The 14,364-nt window shown below is 39.0% G+C and overlaps 1 protein-coding gene across 9 annotated transcripts in view; it reads left to right on the forward strand.

The window, feature by feature from the left end:
* The window catches only part of tenm4 (teneurin transmembrane protein 4), a 245,647-nt gene that overhangs the window by 190,513 nt on the left and 40,770 nt on the right, over nt 1-14,364 (forward strand). For 7 of the 9 annotated variants that reach the window (XM_079885418.1, XM_079885420.1, XM_079885419.1 and 4 more), the window contains 6 exons: nt 999-1,266; nt 1,356-1,499; nt 4,501-4,750; nt 6,087-6,107; nt 12,276-12,508; nt 13,949-14,103. In XM_079885418.1, coding sequence (XP_079741544.1) covers nt 999-1,266; nt 1,356-1,499; nt 4,501-4,750; nt 6,087-6,107; nt 12,276-12,508; nt 13,949-14,103 — 1,071 coding nt within the window. The remainder of the gene's footprint in view (nt 1-998; nt 1,267-1,355; nt 1,500-4,500; nt 4,751-6,086; nt 6,108-12,275; nt 12,509-13,948; nt 14,104-14,364) is intronic. The other 2 variants (XM_079885421.1, XM_079885425.1) reach the window with 1 other exon arrangement.

Here is a 14,364-nt window from a genome sequence, read left to right on the forward strand (position 1 = left end):
AAAGGTGTTGTTGATGATGCCAGTGTGACCTAGATGTATGCATTTCTTTACACTGAGTAATTTGTTCACTCAGAGCAATTCAAAGTTCCTGGGTCACATTTAACCCCAAAATCAAAAGGAGAAAAAAAAAGAAATGATATTTAGAAAATTGTATTATTAGAAAACTGGCAATATTGTGATAATTATGTCCTGCCAAATCACCTACTCCCACCCCACTTTTTTCACATTACAATAATGAACATTTTTCATTATTTACATGCAATTCATATTAATTTAATTCATTATTTATTTATTTGTTCATGCAGTGATGCATTCAATTAATCAGAAGTGACAGCAAATACATTGAATAATGTTTAAAAAAAATTAAAAAAAATGCTGTTCTTTTAAACTTTCTATTCATCAAAAAATATGAAAAGCAGCACAGCTGTTTTCGACTGATAATAGTAAGAAATGTTTCTTGAGCAGCAATGATTTCTGAAGGATCATGTGACACTGAAGACTGGGGTAATGATGCAAAATATTCAGTTTTGAATCACAAGAATAAATTACATTTTAAAATATATTCAAATAAAAAAGTTGTTTTTTTAAATTGTAATAATATTTCACAATATTTCAATGTTTTTTCTGTATTTTTGATCAAATAAATGCAGCCCTGGTGAGCAGAAAAGACTTCATTCAAAAGCATAAAAAATATTCTCGACCCCAAACTTTTGACTGGTAGTGTACTATATATTTAATAGAATATTTTTTTAATACAATAGCTTTTTTTCTTCTTTTTTTAAGGGTAAAATATGACATAGATTCACCAAATATTTGTTTTGCACTGTATAATAAAATGTCTCCTGTGAAGAAATTAAGTCATTCTCATTTGTGTAGATTCGGATGCTAAATAATGCAAACACTTCTCAGCAGGGTGCATCTCCCACAAAATTAGAAGATTTGTAACTGTTGGCTCTGTTTTGTTGTAACAAATATCAACATTTTCACCTTCTCCCCAGACCCTCCAAGAGGAGGTGCGGATCCCAGGTACAGACGTGCGTTTGGGCTACCTGAGCAGCCGGACGTCGGGGTATAAGTCCCTCCTGAGGATCACCCTCACCCACTCCACCATCCCGTTCAGCCTGATGAAGGTGCACCTCATGGTCGCCGTCGAGGGAAGGCTCTTCAGGAAGTGGTTCTCAGCTGCGCCTAACCTCTCCTACGACTTTGTCTGGGACAAAGCAGACGTCTACAGCCAGAAAGTTTATGGGCTGTCTGAGGCTTTCGGTGAGTTGGGAATGAAGTTGTTAGTGTCTAATTTCTCAAGGCTGTTGTCAGTCTCAAGCTTAGCGATGTTTCCTCTTCACTCCTGCTAGTGTCTGTGGGTTTTGAGTACGAATCCTGCCCGGATCTGATCCTTTGGGAGAAGCGGACAGCCGTCCTCCAGGGATACGAGACTATTGCGTCCAACCTTGGCGGCTGGAGCGTGGACAAACATCACGCGCTGAACATCCAAAGTGGTGAGTTGGTACACACAGAGAGATATTTAAATGCTCTTAAAAATGTGGTTGATTATTAATTAAATCTGATGAGTTTTTTTCCATTCTGGAAAAGCTCATAAATGTTCACTGTTTGCTTAGGACGAGAAGGCTTAGTTTTATTACGGCTTGACATTTCGGCCCTGTTTACACCTGGTATTAGGAAGCATTTTTATAAATCCGATCACAAGTGGACGGCACTAAATACAGGTGTAAAACGTTTTGAGCTTGTTCACTTTCTACCACTTCCAGAGGTAGTCGAAAACGCATTAGACCGGATTGCTTTCGTAGTGTAAACGCTCATGTGATCGAATGCGTTCGAACAGCCACAAAAGACCGCCTGATCTCCATCTACTGACCTGATAAGTAAACATTATGGGAAGTGCGGCTAGTCAGATGGGATTTAAACTTTGTCAACTGAAGACCTAAGTTTGGTTAGAAGACAAAAAAACGCACCAAGCACGATGTTCTCACCATTCCTGATTTCACACACTCACTGTGTTCGGCTGGTCTTGCGTCTGTCAGAGCAGAAACCAAAGCTGATGCTCTCCATGTGTTTTTCCGTCATCTCCAGCACGAAATCACATTCATCCATTAGATGGAAAGATCTGAAAAAACCCATACATTTACCCACCCATAGACCCTCCCCTCGAAGAAATCCAGACAGAAGTAGTTATAATAATAATACATTTAGTTTATATAGCGCCTTTAAAAGTTACTTTCAAGAAGTGGTTGAAAGTGGACAAAAGAGACGGATTAAAACACCAGGTGTAAACGGGAATGTGTCTCCCTCGTCTACTTGTGATCCGATCGACCAAAACGCATCTTAATACCAGGTGTAAACTGGGCCCCGGACTCGGATAAGTTATAACATTCATTTATACAGTATAGCGCTTTATACAATCCAGATTGTTTCAAAACAGCTTCACCCTAATAAACAGCAAAATAAAAATGTTAATGTGAAATTCTTCAATTATGAAACAAATTCAATTTGAGCTAAAGCAGCTCTAGAGAAGATAATAGTGCCTTGATTATTCAGCTCCATTTGGTTCAGTTCAATAACTGTCAATGTTGCAGCGTTTGTCTATTATAAAACAAATTCAATTCAGCTATAAGCAGCTCTACAGACTGTAGTAGTGTCATTATACAGTTCAGCTCGGTTCAAATGTTGTTCTCATCCAATATCGTCAATGCAGTTAAACCGATAATATCACTGAATATTCATTTTCTTTCAAACCCCAGCTCAGCAAGCCAAAGCCGTTATTTCTACGACAGGAGCTTATTGGAGTTGGTCAAGTTGGAGTTGCTGCTGAATTGTCTCTGAAATCAGTGATTACATAAACTGCTCCATTTTCGGTTCCTGTCAAGTATTCTTTTGCTAGCGCACAGGTGCACTTATCTCAGTAAATGAAGCCTACTTGTAGCACAAGTGTTAGGAACGCAGGTGACAGCTTGGCCTGTCACTAAAACCCAGCGCTGTCGACATGTGGACTTCCAGTAAAATTTGCTCAAATTCTTCAAATGTCAACTCTCTCTTCCTTTCTCCTTTCCCAAGCGACTCTGTCATTTACACTGAAGCTTCTTTTAATGCCATCCGTTTAATTGCCTCTCCTTGGCTCCATACTTGTGCAGTAATAGTTTTCATTGGTAGACTTGAAAGAAACTTAATTGAACTCATGCATAATGACTTGCTGCCAAAAAAAATGCCAACTTTTTTTTTTTTGTCAGACTCTGCAAAACAAATGTGTAAAACTTCAAGAAAATGAATCACACTCAAGTAAACTCACAAAGTTTCCTTTCATACACCTGAATGAGACTCAAGCAAAATATTACCTGAACAGTGTTTTTTTGTGTTGTTTTTTTGTCAGGTTTATGAAAAGTTTGTACATCTTTAAGGAAATGAATTAAGCGGAATTAATTGCTGCCAAAAAACGACCACAAAATTCACACCAAAGCATGACACAAATTTTTGCTCTTCAAAAAAATTTGCTTTACTGAAATAAAATGAATCGCACTCAAGCGAAATTATAAAATGCTAAAATTGCTGACAACTGCTTTTCATTTGTCAGGTTTTGGTGAAAAAAATCATTATTTCTGAAAGTAAGTGAATTGCTCTAGCATGCAAACAGATACAATTTATACAACTTACAATAAAGGTTTAAACTGCTCCATGTTTATCTGGAATATTTTGAGTAAAAAAGCTTGTATGTTACTTATCAGTGATTTAAATTTTTTTTAAGTTTATTTCAGCAGCAAAATGTTGATTTTCTTCAAAGCTCCAGGGAAACGCCTTGTTTCAATCGAAAGCCTTTTACGCAGTTTATTTTCGAGCTTGATGTGAATAAGCCCAGTAAACCCAGCTACATTTCTAGCCAATCAGCATAGACGGCCTGAAAACGCTGTTATTTAGCATCTCTCAAAAAACAGCGTGGTTCAACAGGTGCTCGGGGAGAAAGCGCTACAGAATGAAAATGACTGGAAATTGAGTTTCACGCACTTTGCCACTCTGCCACTTTTGAATGGCGTTTGTGGCAAGCTGTTCAGCATCTGAGATTCATTGAGGCATGCGGTGAAGATTCAGATTGACTGTGATACTGATAATAAGAGGAAGTTTTTTCCTGCTGTGACTGTGGACTTTTACTTCGCTGCTTTCTGTACAGAAGCATCTGGCTGTGTGAGAGAAAAACACCTCCTTCCGATAAATTAATTCAGTTCTTTTTAGCACATCTCGGCCTGGTTATTTAGCGAAATCCTTTCTCAAGCGCCGCCAGCCGTCCTGTTGCTCTGTGGCAGAGAAAAGCTCCATACAAATACATTTAATGTCATTAAATTTGAGCAGAATTGAGTCAGATTTAAAACCCTGGCTTCTCATATCCGACAAAACCTGTTGATTTACTGCTGAGTGAATGCCGCTCTGAATGGATTTGTGTAAATTACAATGAATGGACAAAATACTTATGGCATCTCCCTCTCTGTCACTCAGGTATCCTGCACAAGGGTAACGGCGAGAACATCTTCATTTCCCAGCAGCCCCCGGTCATCGGAAGCATCATGGGTAACGGGCGAAGGCGCAGTATCTCCTGTCCGAGCTGCAACGGGCTGGCGGACGGAAACAAGCTGCTCGCACCTGTAGCTTTAGCCTGTGGCTCGGATGGCAGTCTGTACGTGGGGGATTTCAACTACGTCCGTCGGATCTTCACCACAGGAAATGTCACAAGTGTCTTAGAGCTCAGGTTTGGCATTCTGCATGTGCATAGATACACAAACATTCGCCTAACCATCTAAATCTTCTTAGATAAGTTGCTCCCAATCCAAAAGGCATCTTGGAGCTTTACTCATATACAGTAGCACATGATTGATGCTGGCTTTTTATATTTAAAGTTCACGCAAAAATGACAATTTTGTTGTTGTTTACTCATTCCAAGCCTGTCTCACTTTAATGTTTGAAAAGACTGACCAGATTTGTTTCATAGAAGGAAGTAAATGACAGATTTTTCATTTTTAGGGGCATTGTTTCTTTAAATGTAATGCTGAAATTTCATCCACCTTTCCTTCGAACCCAATAAGCACACATGCATCTCCAAGACATCTGTTAAAGGGTGAATCTGGTATCTGGAAAGCATCACTTAATTTTGGGCACAGTCATCTGGTAATTTTGCATAGCCTATATTCACATAGGCTACAGTACATTCATAAAGACACATCATCCACCTGGAAGCATTTTAGAGATGTATTGGGAATGAACAAACTCTTTATAAATTACATTTCCAGATGAAAGTCACGAATTAAATGGATGTCTAGGCCAGAGGTTTTCAACTGGTTTTGCATCAGGATTTTACTCTGAAATTTATTTTAGCCTGATTTCTTGGGAACTGTTTTCCTATCACAAGCCTTTTTGATCCTATCTATATAGAATCACATGGTTGGTTGCATTTTATTATTTGCATTTAGCTTTGTTTTTCCATATCAGAACAGACTGACACATTTTGGCCTGGTCAACAATCCAGTATGTCTGCTGTGCAGGAATCCTTTCTGTTTGTTGTGATGCATGCTTGTAGAACTGTCTGTAGTAGTATACTTTTACCACGCTAACCATTTCTCTGTACATTAAAGGGATAGTTCATCCAAAAATGAAAATTATGTCATTAATTACTCACCCTCATGTTGTTCCAAACCTGTAAGACTTTCATTAACGTTCAGGATCTTTTTGATGAAATCTGAGAGATTTCTGTCCCTCCATTGACAGCTACGCAACTACTATTCGATGCTTCATAAAAGAAAAGTTCATAAAGAGATCGTAAAACTAATCCATATGAATTGAGCGGTTTAGTCCAAATTTTCTGAAGAGACTCGATCGCTTTATATGATGTAAATGGTGGGACAGAAATCTCTCAATCTCTCAAATCTCCCTTAGATGAACGAAAGTCTTACGGGTTTGGAACCACATTAACGACAGAATATTCATTTTTGGGTGAACTATCCCTTTAATGCATAATTTAAGTACTAACTCTGTAAGCTAACCCTCTTTTTTCCGCTTTCTTCTTTTCATGCTGCTCTCGCTAAGTACAGAAATAAAGATTTCAGGCATAGGTAAGAGCTTTTCTAAAGAGTAATACCATTTGGTATGATGAATGAACATCAGTTAAATGCTCTGCACAGTCTTTTTTTGATATACAGTTGCTTTTGTAGTCGCCTGTGGAATGCGCCCAGTGTAGGTGTTTTCCTTACATTAAAGCGTACCAAGAAGTGCATTAAAACACCTCTCCAGATAGCAATAAAAGGGGCAGTGCTACGACTGAGCTTTGTGCTGTAGATCTACAGAGACCAGTTTGATGCATGGGTAAACTCTCAAAGTGGGTTACCGCATCAGTAAAAAAAGCCTTAAAGAATTGTGTGCATTGAGGAAACCAGAGTCATGGCACATAATTTGAAATGTCAGACAGAAAGATGGAAAAGCGGTTACAAGCTTAGCATAAGACCGGTATCAGCGTTTTAAATATTTCTCGCCCTCAGGGGACTCAGCTTCCTTAAAGAATATAATTACCCAACCCTAGCCATTAGAAATACCCGGGCTGCCTTTCCCACAATGCAGCGTGATATTTCACCCGATGACAAATTACACATTCAAAGCGCCGTCGGATCTGAATACACAGTTCGTTAACATGTTTGATTTGACAAATGGCAGTGTGGTATCGAGAAGAAAAAAAAACACATCAGTCATCAAACTTCGATCTAAGCTTTCAAATATTACACACATCCTCCCTGTGGTGCTATGAACCCTTAATATAAGATGTGTGGCACAACCAGCTGTGGGTTTTGACAGGCATCAGTGTGACAGCTAGCAGTTTGATGCTCAGGTATGACTGACAGGATATGAGAGGTTTCTCTGAGAGAGGTTGGCTAAACCCAGAACACCTGCGAGTTTCAAAAATGCCCTATCCTTCATGATGAAGCCTCTGTTAAACCTTGCGTCGTCAGGTCGTGACTTTCCTGTGGATGATTCCATCAAGACAAAGGGTGGCGTCACACATCATGTTGCTTTTAGATAAGGGCACATGTGCAATGCTGCAATAAATGGCTAGTCGTATACTGCATATTTGCAATGCCAGATAAGCGCTGTACAATTGATTGGGAAGATGTGTCCCAGGGACATGAGGGAGAAATGCAAGGGGCAACGAAAGTGATGCTCTGTCATGCTGCCAGAACCTCCGACATGCTCTGGCATATAGGTATCCGTTGCTTCATGAAAATTTTATAAGAGGTGAGACCTTGTACTTTAGGACAGAAGGGCCCAACTTTCTCGAACACACCTTCCTGGAAGTTTCTAGTAATCCATAAATCCTTGATTTGCTGGTTCAGGTGTGAATAATTAGGATTGGAGCTCAACAGCGCAAGGACAGATGCCCTCCAGGAACAGGATTTGACAGCCCTGAATCTATTAGAGAACCTTTTTTGCTCTATCACTGATTGATTTCAAACCTTTTATTAGGGATGCACGTTATATCGGCCACCATATCAGTATCGGCCGCTATTTAATTGATATCGTTTAGAAAATTTGGACAATATATTTAAGCCGATAAATAATGGATTATTTCCTTCAGCTGAGACACTTCAGATGCGCAAAATTCGCTATGATGGTTTTGAATTGCTTGAAATACTGTATGACTGGAATCACTTCAAAAAAGGGAAAATACAGTTAAGTGCAAAATAATAGTCATATAGGCTACATAAAATGATACTACATAAAATTATAATGAGAATATTATTATTGTGTGCTTAGAACATGGCTTTTATTGGTGAAACTTTTGTTTTTGTGATCAGGCTCTCATAAATTATATAAAAATTTGGATTTAGATTTATCGGCCAATATATCGGCTTTCAAATATAAAGAATTATCGGTATCTGTATCGGCCAAAAAATTGTAATTGGTGCATCCCTACCTTTTGTCTCTCGGCTCCCTCAAAAAGGATTTTATGCTTTTCTATCCACCAAACAGTCTGACAAGTAACCTAAGTCTGAAAACAAGTACTTGCTGTAGTGTGCATTAATGTAAAAGATCTTCTTCTACAGTCAGTGGTCTTGTTCTGGGTAAATACTGTAATGCCCAAGCTGCAGATTGAAGAGGATATTGCTGCGCAGTTTATCAACATATTTATTGCAAGCTTGCTAGATGAGCAGTAACACATCCATATTTAATACTGCAGACCTTTAAAGCAAACTCTATTTCCCTCTTCAGTACAGAGGTTTCTTACCGTGATAGTTACACAAGAATGCAAGTGAAGTATGTTCAGCAGGACCTCTATTTGTAGGCCAAGCATTCACATTTCACATATAGAGTGTTTGTTGGCCTATGGGTCACTCCATGCTTTTCAGTGTTTTAGTAGCCTCTGCTTTTTTGCTTTTCAGGTTTGTGTTGTTCTTTTGATTGTAAAAGTTTCGCTTTAGGTTGTGCAAGCTAAATCACTTACCGGAATATGTTCCAATAATTCATTTAAGAAATAAACATTTGTAGAAACGACTGCTGAAAAGGCCAAAGTCATATTTGTAACCAGAGAAGAGCAGTCATCGCTGTTTGTGTGAAAACAAATAAATGCATCACCGTGTTTATGTATGTGCACACAGACGAGAGAATAAGGCTAGACCATGATCTCTCTGACATACCCGCTGACCCCCTTTCCACAAGAGTCGCTCACCTCCGTCGTCCCAGCAACATGCTGAAAAATCCAATTATCCTCCGCAGACTGGCTTTAGTCGTTGAATATAGATGGAGCCTATGAAGGTCATGGTGTTCTCCTCATCAGAGAAAGCACAATGCCGTGTGCCTCCAATAACACATTGTACAACACAGAGGCTTCTGGGACTGAAAAGCATCTACCCGGAGTGTCAAACTCCCTGGCAGATTCTTGCCAAATGGGATTGAGATTTTTCTTGACAAACCTGTTTTACCTTCCCTCCTAACCAAGGCCATCATTCAACGCGGTCAGCCGCCACACGTTGACGTGCCGGCCCCAGGTCAACCAAAGCAGCCTGATTCCAGCCATCTTCTAGAAGGTCAGCTGTCGGTCTGAATAATAGATCGAAGCTGACAGTGGCGCTATTCCTTTCCACACTCTTGCATTGGCCACTGGGATTCGGCACTAACAGCCCCAGAGTTACATGTCTGGGATTTGTTTAATCGGTTTTGAATGCTTATACAAAGACAGGTTGTGTGTTAAATATGATGGCATTTGGCAGATGTGTGTTGTAGCATTTGCTATGGCTAGTCATCTCTAACCTAGCCCTACCTGTAGTGAATGCTTTAACCTCACGGTTTTTGTTCTCTTGCGGCAACCTGGTAAGATTTTGAATGCGGATCCTGAGATAGGTTGGTTGTTAGTAATGATGGTATTTGGCATCTCTCGAATAATGCTGAACTTATTTTGTTCTCTTGTGACCTTTCTCACTTTGGATTTGAATGCTGCTCTCTTGAGACAAATTGGGTGTTATCTATAATGGTATTTATTTAGCAGATGCGTGTTGTTGCTTTTGCTGCGGCTATTCATCTCTTGAGGACTACCATAGACAGGTGGTGTGGCTCTTTTTTCACCAAATATTTTATCACTTAATGCTTTTATTCTCTTGGTGTCCACTTGGTAGATTTTTAATGTGTATTTAAGACAAGTTGGGTTTAGCAATAATGGTATTTAGCATACGTGTTGTAGCATTTGCTTAGGCTATTCATTTTATAAAGAATACTTGTCCCTAAACGTTCTCTTGCAGTGAACTTTCTCACTTTGCTAGGTTTTGAATGCTGATCCGTAGACAAATTGGATGTTAGCAATGATGGTATTTAGCAGATGTGTGTCGTAGCATTTGCTGTGGCTAGTTATCTTGAGAGTGCTAGTCCTACAGTAGCCTACAGTAGAGTGCTATTACAATATATATTTTTCACTTTATTGCTGTGACCTTTAAGTTCTGAATAGTCTGATCCTTTGATAGGTTGGTTGTTAACAATGATGGTATGTAGCAGACGTGTGTCATAGCACAAGTATGTCATTTTACGAAGCATGCTTTTTCCGTAACATTTTGTTCTTTTATCATGACCTTTCTCACTTTGTTAGGATTTGAAGTCAAGTTGTTTGGTAGCTATTATCGCATTTGGCAGACATGTGTCGCATAGTATTTGTTGTGGCTAGTCATCGCTAGCGTACTAACACAGCCTGACCAGCAAAGTTGCACTTTTTGCAAAGAATAAATTGTTCAATTAACATTTTTGCTGTCTTGAATGACCTTTCCCATCTAAATTCTCGTGCTAGATTTTAAATGGTGTACAGAAGTTGGTTGTTAGCAATGATTGTAGTTGGCAGATGTGTGTCATAGCATGTGCCATGGCTAGTCAACTTAAGAATGCTTTTCACTTATAATTTTTATTCTTGTTCTGTGACCTTTCTCACTTTGCTCGAAAAAGGCGAGAGCATTTCACACTGCTGAACTGCTGAATATTCGCACATTCTTTGGCTTTAACGTGGGTTGAAGATAATTTCCACCATGTTTCTCAGACATTACAGTAATTCCTTGTTTTCCAGCTGATAGAAATTGCATGAGCCTGAAGAAACGCTCGTAGGTGGTCAAACTTAGCAAACAAGCGTTAACCTGTGAAACTGGTGCAAATTATCCCAATTTCACCAAAAGCTGTCTTTGACCACAGATGTATCCTTCAGCGATACAGAGGTACAATTACAGCATATCACAGATCAACATGAAATGTGTAAAATTGCTAGACTTTCTATCGTTTTCTCAGAATCTGATTAGCGTATAGAGAGGAAACTCTATATTTTGCTCTGTTTTTTTTTTCCCACCAGAGACCCTCTTTCGTCTGATTGGAGTTATTTTGTTGGGCTTTCATGTTCTTTAGCCCCCCTTGGTGAGGGATGACTTTTACTGTCCAGCTTTGCTGTATAATGGACTTTTTTTTTCGGCCTGTGGGCCATTTTTGCTCCAGGAATACATAATGTGTTTAGATAACGGCTCTAGACCACATGCATCTCCAGATGAAAGTTTGCCTTCGGGGGATTTGGTGTCATACCTATTTGAATGCACAATGGCAGCACATTAGACACTGGGCCGACCGTACTAACCACAGGCTTTACACACACTGCATGTGTTTCTATATTTGGACTGAGAGTACATGCACACCGTAAAAGATTGATGCGGAGAGGACATGGCAGAGACATCTCTCGCTATGGCAGTGGATCTGTCAAATGTTGATTCTTATTTGCAATGTACATGATCTCTCACTGCTAATTCCCATCTCTGAAGCTGTTTTTAACGCATAGATTTGAATGTGACACGTTTTAACGCATAGATTTAAATGTGACACGTGATGCTCATTTCGACATAGTTCACTTGCATCAGTATCATTTATAAAATGGATAATTTCACTGCACATCATGGCTAACAATGTAGAACAGGCTCCCGCACTTTATTGTCTTATAATTAGATTTAACATTAAGAATCAGATTTACTAAACAGGGCAAATTAGCCTGAGAGGGCAATCTAATAAAAGCGCCGATGGCAGTAGAAAGTTCTGTGCATGATCTACTGACGAGACACACATTAAAGAATACAGACGCAGTCAGATCATTTCCATAATGACCAACGCAATCTACCCAGAGCAGCGCAAATTAGCGTCTGGTTTAAGACATGCTTTTTTGGGGCGGTAAATAATGGTTCGTTTAAATACTCTCCTCCCATAAATTTTGCGTCTTACAACTCCTACAAACCCATATGCAATAAGGTCAGCCGCAAAAATAACCCTATCCACACCTTTCAGCAATAGTGATTCACTGCGTGTCTTTAGTAAATCCTGACAGTAGCGCTGTAAATCCTTTGCGGTGACGCAAGCTGTTAGTAAATATGGCCCTTAATAACATTGAGATACTATTATAGTTTTTTATATATTTCTTTTTTTAAATTAGTGTTTTATTTTGTATTTTCCATTTTCACTTAAATTTTAGTAATTTTGTTTGTCATTTTTATTGTAATTTTTATAGTTTTAGTTATTTTATTACATCAAGTTAATCTAAATGAAAATGAGAAATGTCGCTTTGGCATACAAATAGTAAAATTTACATATATACTGTGTATATACTGTATATATATAATCTTTTTTTTTTTAGTTAGTTAGTTAACATCTATTTTATTTCAAGTAACAAAAATAACCCTGCTTTACACAAACCTTTACACCCTAATTGACTGTTTTTCTTTGTTTGTTTTTAGCAATAGCCCTGCACACAAATATTACCTGGCTACTAGTCCCGTTTCGGGAGCCCTGTACCTTTCGGACACCAGCAGCAGGAAGGTGTATAAGGTGAAGTCTCTGAACACAGTGAAGGATGTGGCAAAGAACCTAGAGCTGGTGGCAGGCACAGGCGATCAATGTCTACCCTACGACGAGACGCGCTGCGGGGACGGAGGCAAGGCCGTGGAAGCCACACTTACAAACCCTAGAGGTAAACCTCCAGACATCTGAATAACAGTGTTGACATTTTTCAGAAACAGACTGTGATTTTGCCATTACTCATTCAATTTTCCCATCATTCCCATTAGACTATGTGCAAATTCCCTTAAAGGTGCTATAAGCAATTTCAGCTATTTCGCCTCAGCCACACATACTCTCTCCAAAATGAGCATTGCTTCCATATATTTGCCCTGAGCGTCTAAATTGAGCAAACCACAAAACCACAGCATGAAATTGATAGCAAAACCTGTGGTTTTCATACACTTGTCAGTTTGTAGTATAAAGGGTAGCCTTCCTGTAGCATATGTAGTGCTTTGAGGGGAATTATGGGGGGCCCGAAATGAATTCTTCCCCCCATTTTCACCAACACAATGTAATAATAATATAATGACAATTCGATTTGCTAGTCTATTTCGTCATCTGAAATTGAAGAAGCATTTGTGACAGAAGCCATTATTATCTCAGTGGAAGATGACGCACACAGAGTCACATGTTTCCCTTTGTCATCCGCAGTGTCATTGGAAAGATTCACATGCTCTTAAATAGCTTGAACAGCACCACATGCTTCTCTCTTCCTCAGGATGCTCCATGCCTTCTTGTTCCTCAAGACATAAATAATGAATTTATCGCATGGATTTTTTATTATAATTCTGGCTTCCTATTGAGCATGTTGATGCTGAGAGAAATGCATTTGTTGAGAGATCACCTTATTCCAAATTTACAGAATGAACGTGTGCTTTGTGTAACTTCTTCTTGTTATTTTTTTTGAACCATGTAAGAGAATTTCACTGAAACTTGCACAGATCACATTTCACATTAAAATCTAAAGGAAAAAATAGAAAACTGTATATGTTTAGTAAGCCTGGTTTTGTATATTATGATTATTGTAGGCTCTTTTATAAATTGCTTTTGTTCCTCTTTTGTTAGTTGCTTTGGATAAAAGCATCTATACATGCATGAATGTAAATGTAATTTTGCTCGAAGAAAAAAATCTGACTTTTTTCAGAAAAATTAGACATATTCCCTTCCTTTATTTAATTTTTTATTTAATTTTGTCAATAGTGGTTCCCATTCGATTTTCATTATTTAATATAGTAAATTGTAATATGTAATTTTTTAATATCTGCATGGATCAAAAGCCAAACAAATACTACCATTTAATTTCAGTATTTTCTTTTTTTTTTATTGCATTGTAGAAATGAGAATGAAGTTCTTTTTTAATTATGGTAATGAGAATTGTATCATTTAATTGCCATGAAAATATCGCGATAGATAGATAGATAGATAGATAGATAGATAGATAGATAGATAGATAGATAGATACTATTATCTAGGTTATTTCAGGTTTTTGTTGTTGTTGTTTTGGGGGGTTTTTTGCAGCGATTGTCCTCCCAGCAGAGATCCATTCCCTTTTTCTGTCTCTTGTCTCCAGGCATTACAGTGGATAAGTATGGCGTGATCTTCTTTGTAGACGGCACCATGATCCGCCGCATCGATCAGAACGGTATCATATCCACCCTGCTGGGCTTCAACGACTTGACCTCGGCACGACCCCTGAGCTGTGACTCTGTGATGGACATCTCACAGGTGGGTTTGTCGTCTTGTGTTCCCTCTGCAGCTTTCTCACCCATCCGCCCCTTTATCCGCCCAGTGCATGGCAGGACTTGTGAAAGGCCAGTGCGGCGACGCTGTTCCGCCACCATGCTTGGCGTAGTCACCATGTCAATCTTACCGAGGGTGAAGGGTTGCAGCTGACAGCTTTTTAGGGCAGGTCAGGGGGCTCTGTGTTGCTGTGGGTCCCAGTAGCCCAGATGTTGGCCTGCAACATCCAGTTTCAAGCTGACCTAC

Source organism: Squalius cephalus (genome assembly GCF_949319135.1).
Source record: "Squalius cephalus genome assembly, chromosome: 11".
NCBI lineage: Eukaryota > Metazoa > Chordata > Actinopteri > Cypriniformes > Leuciscidae > Squalius > Squalius cephalus.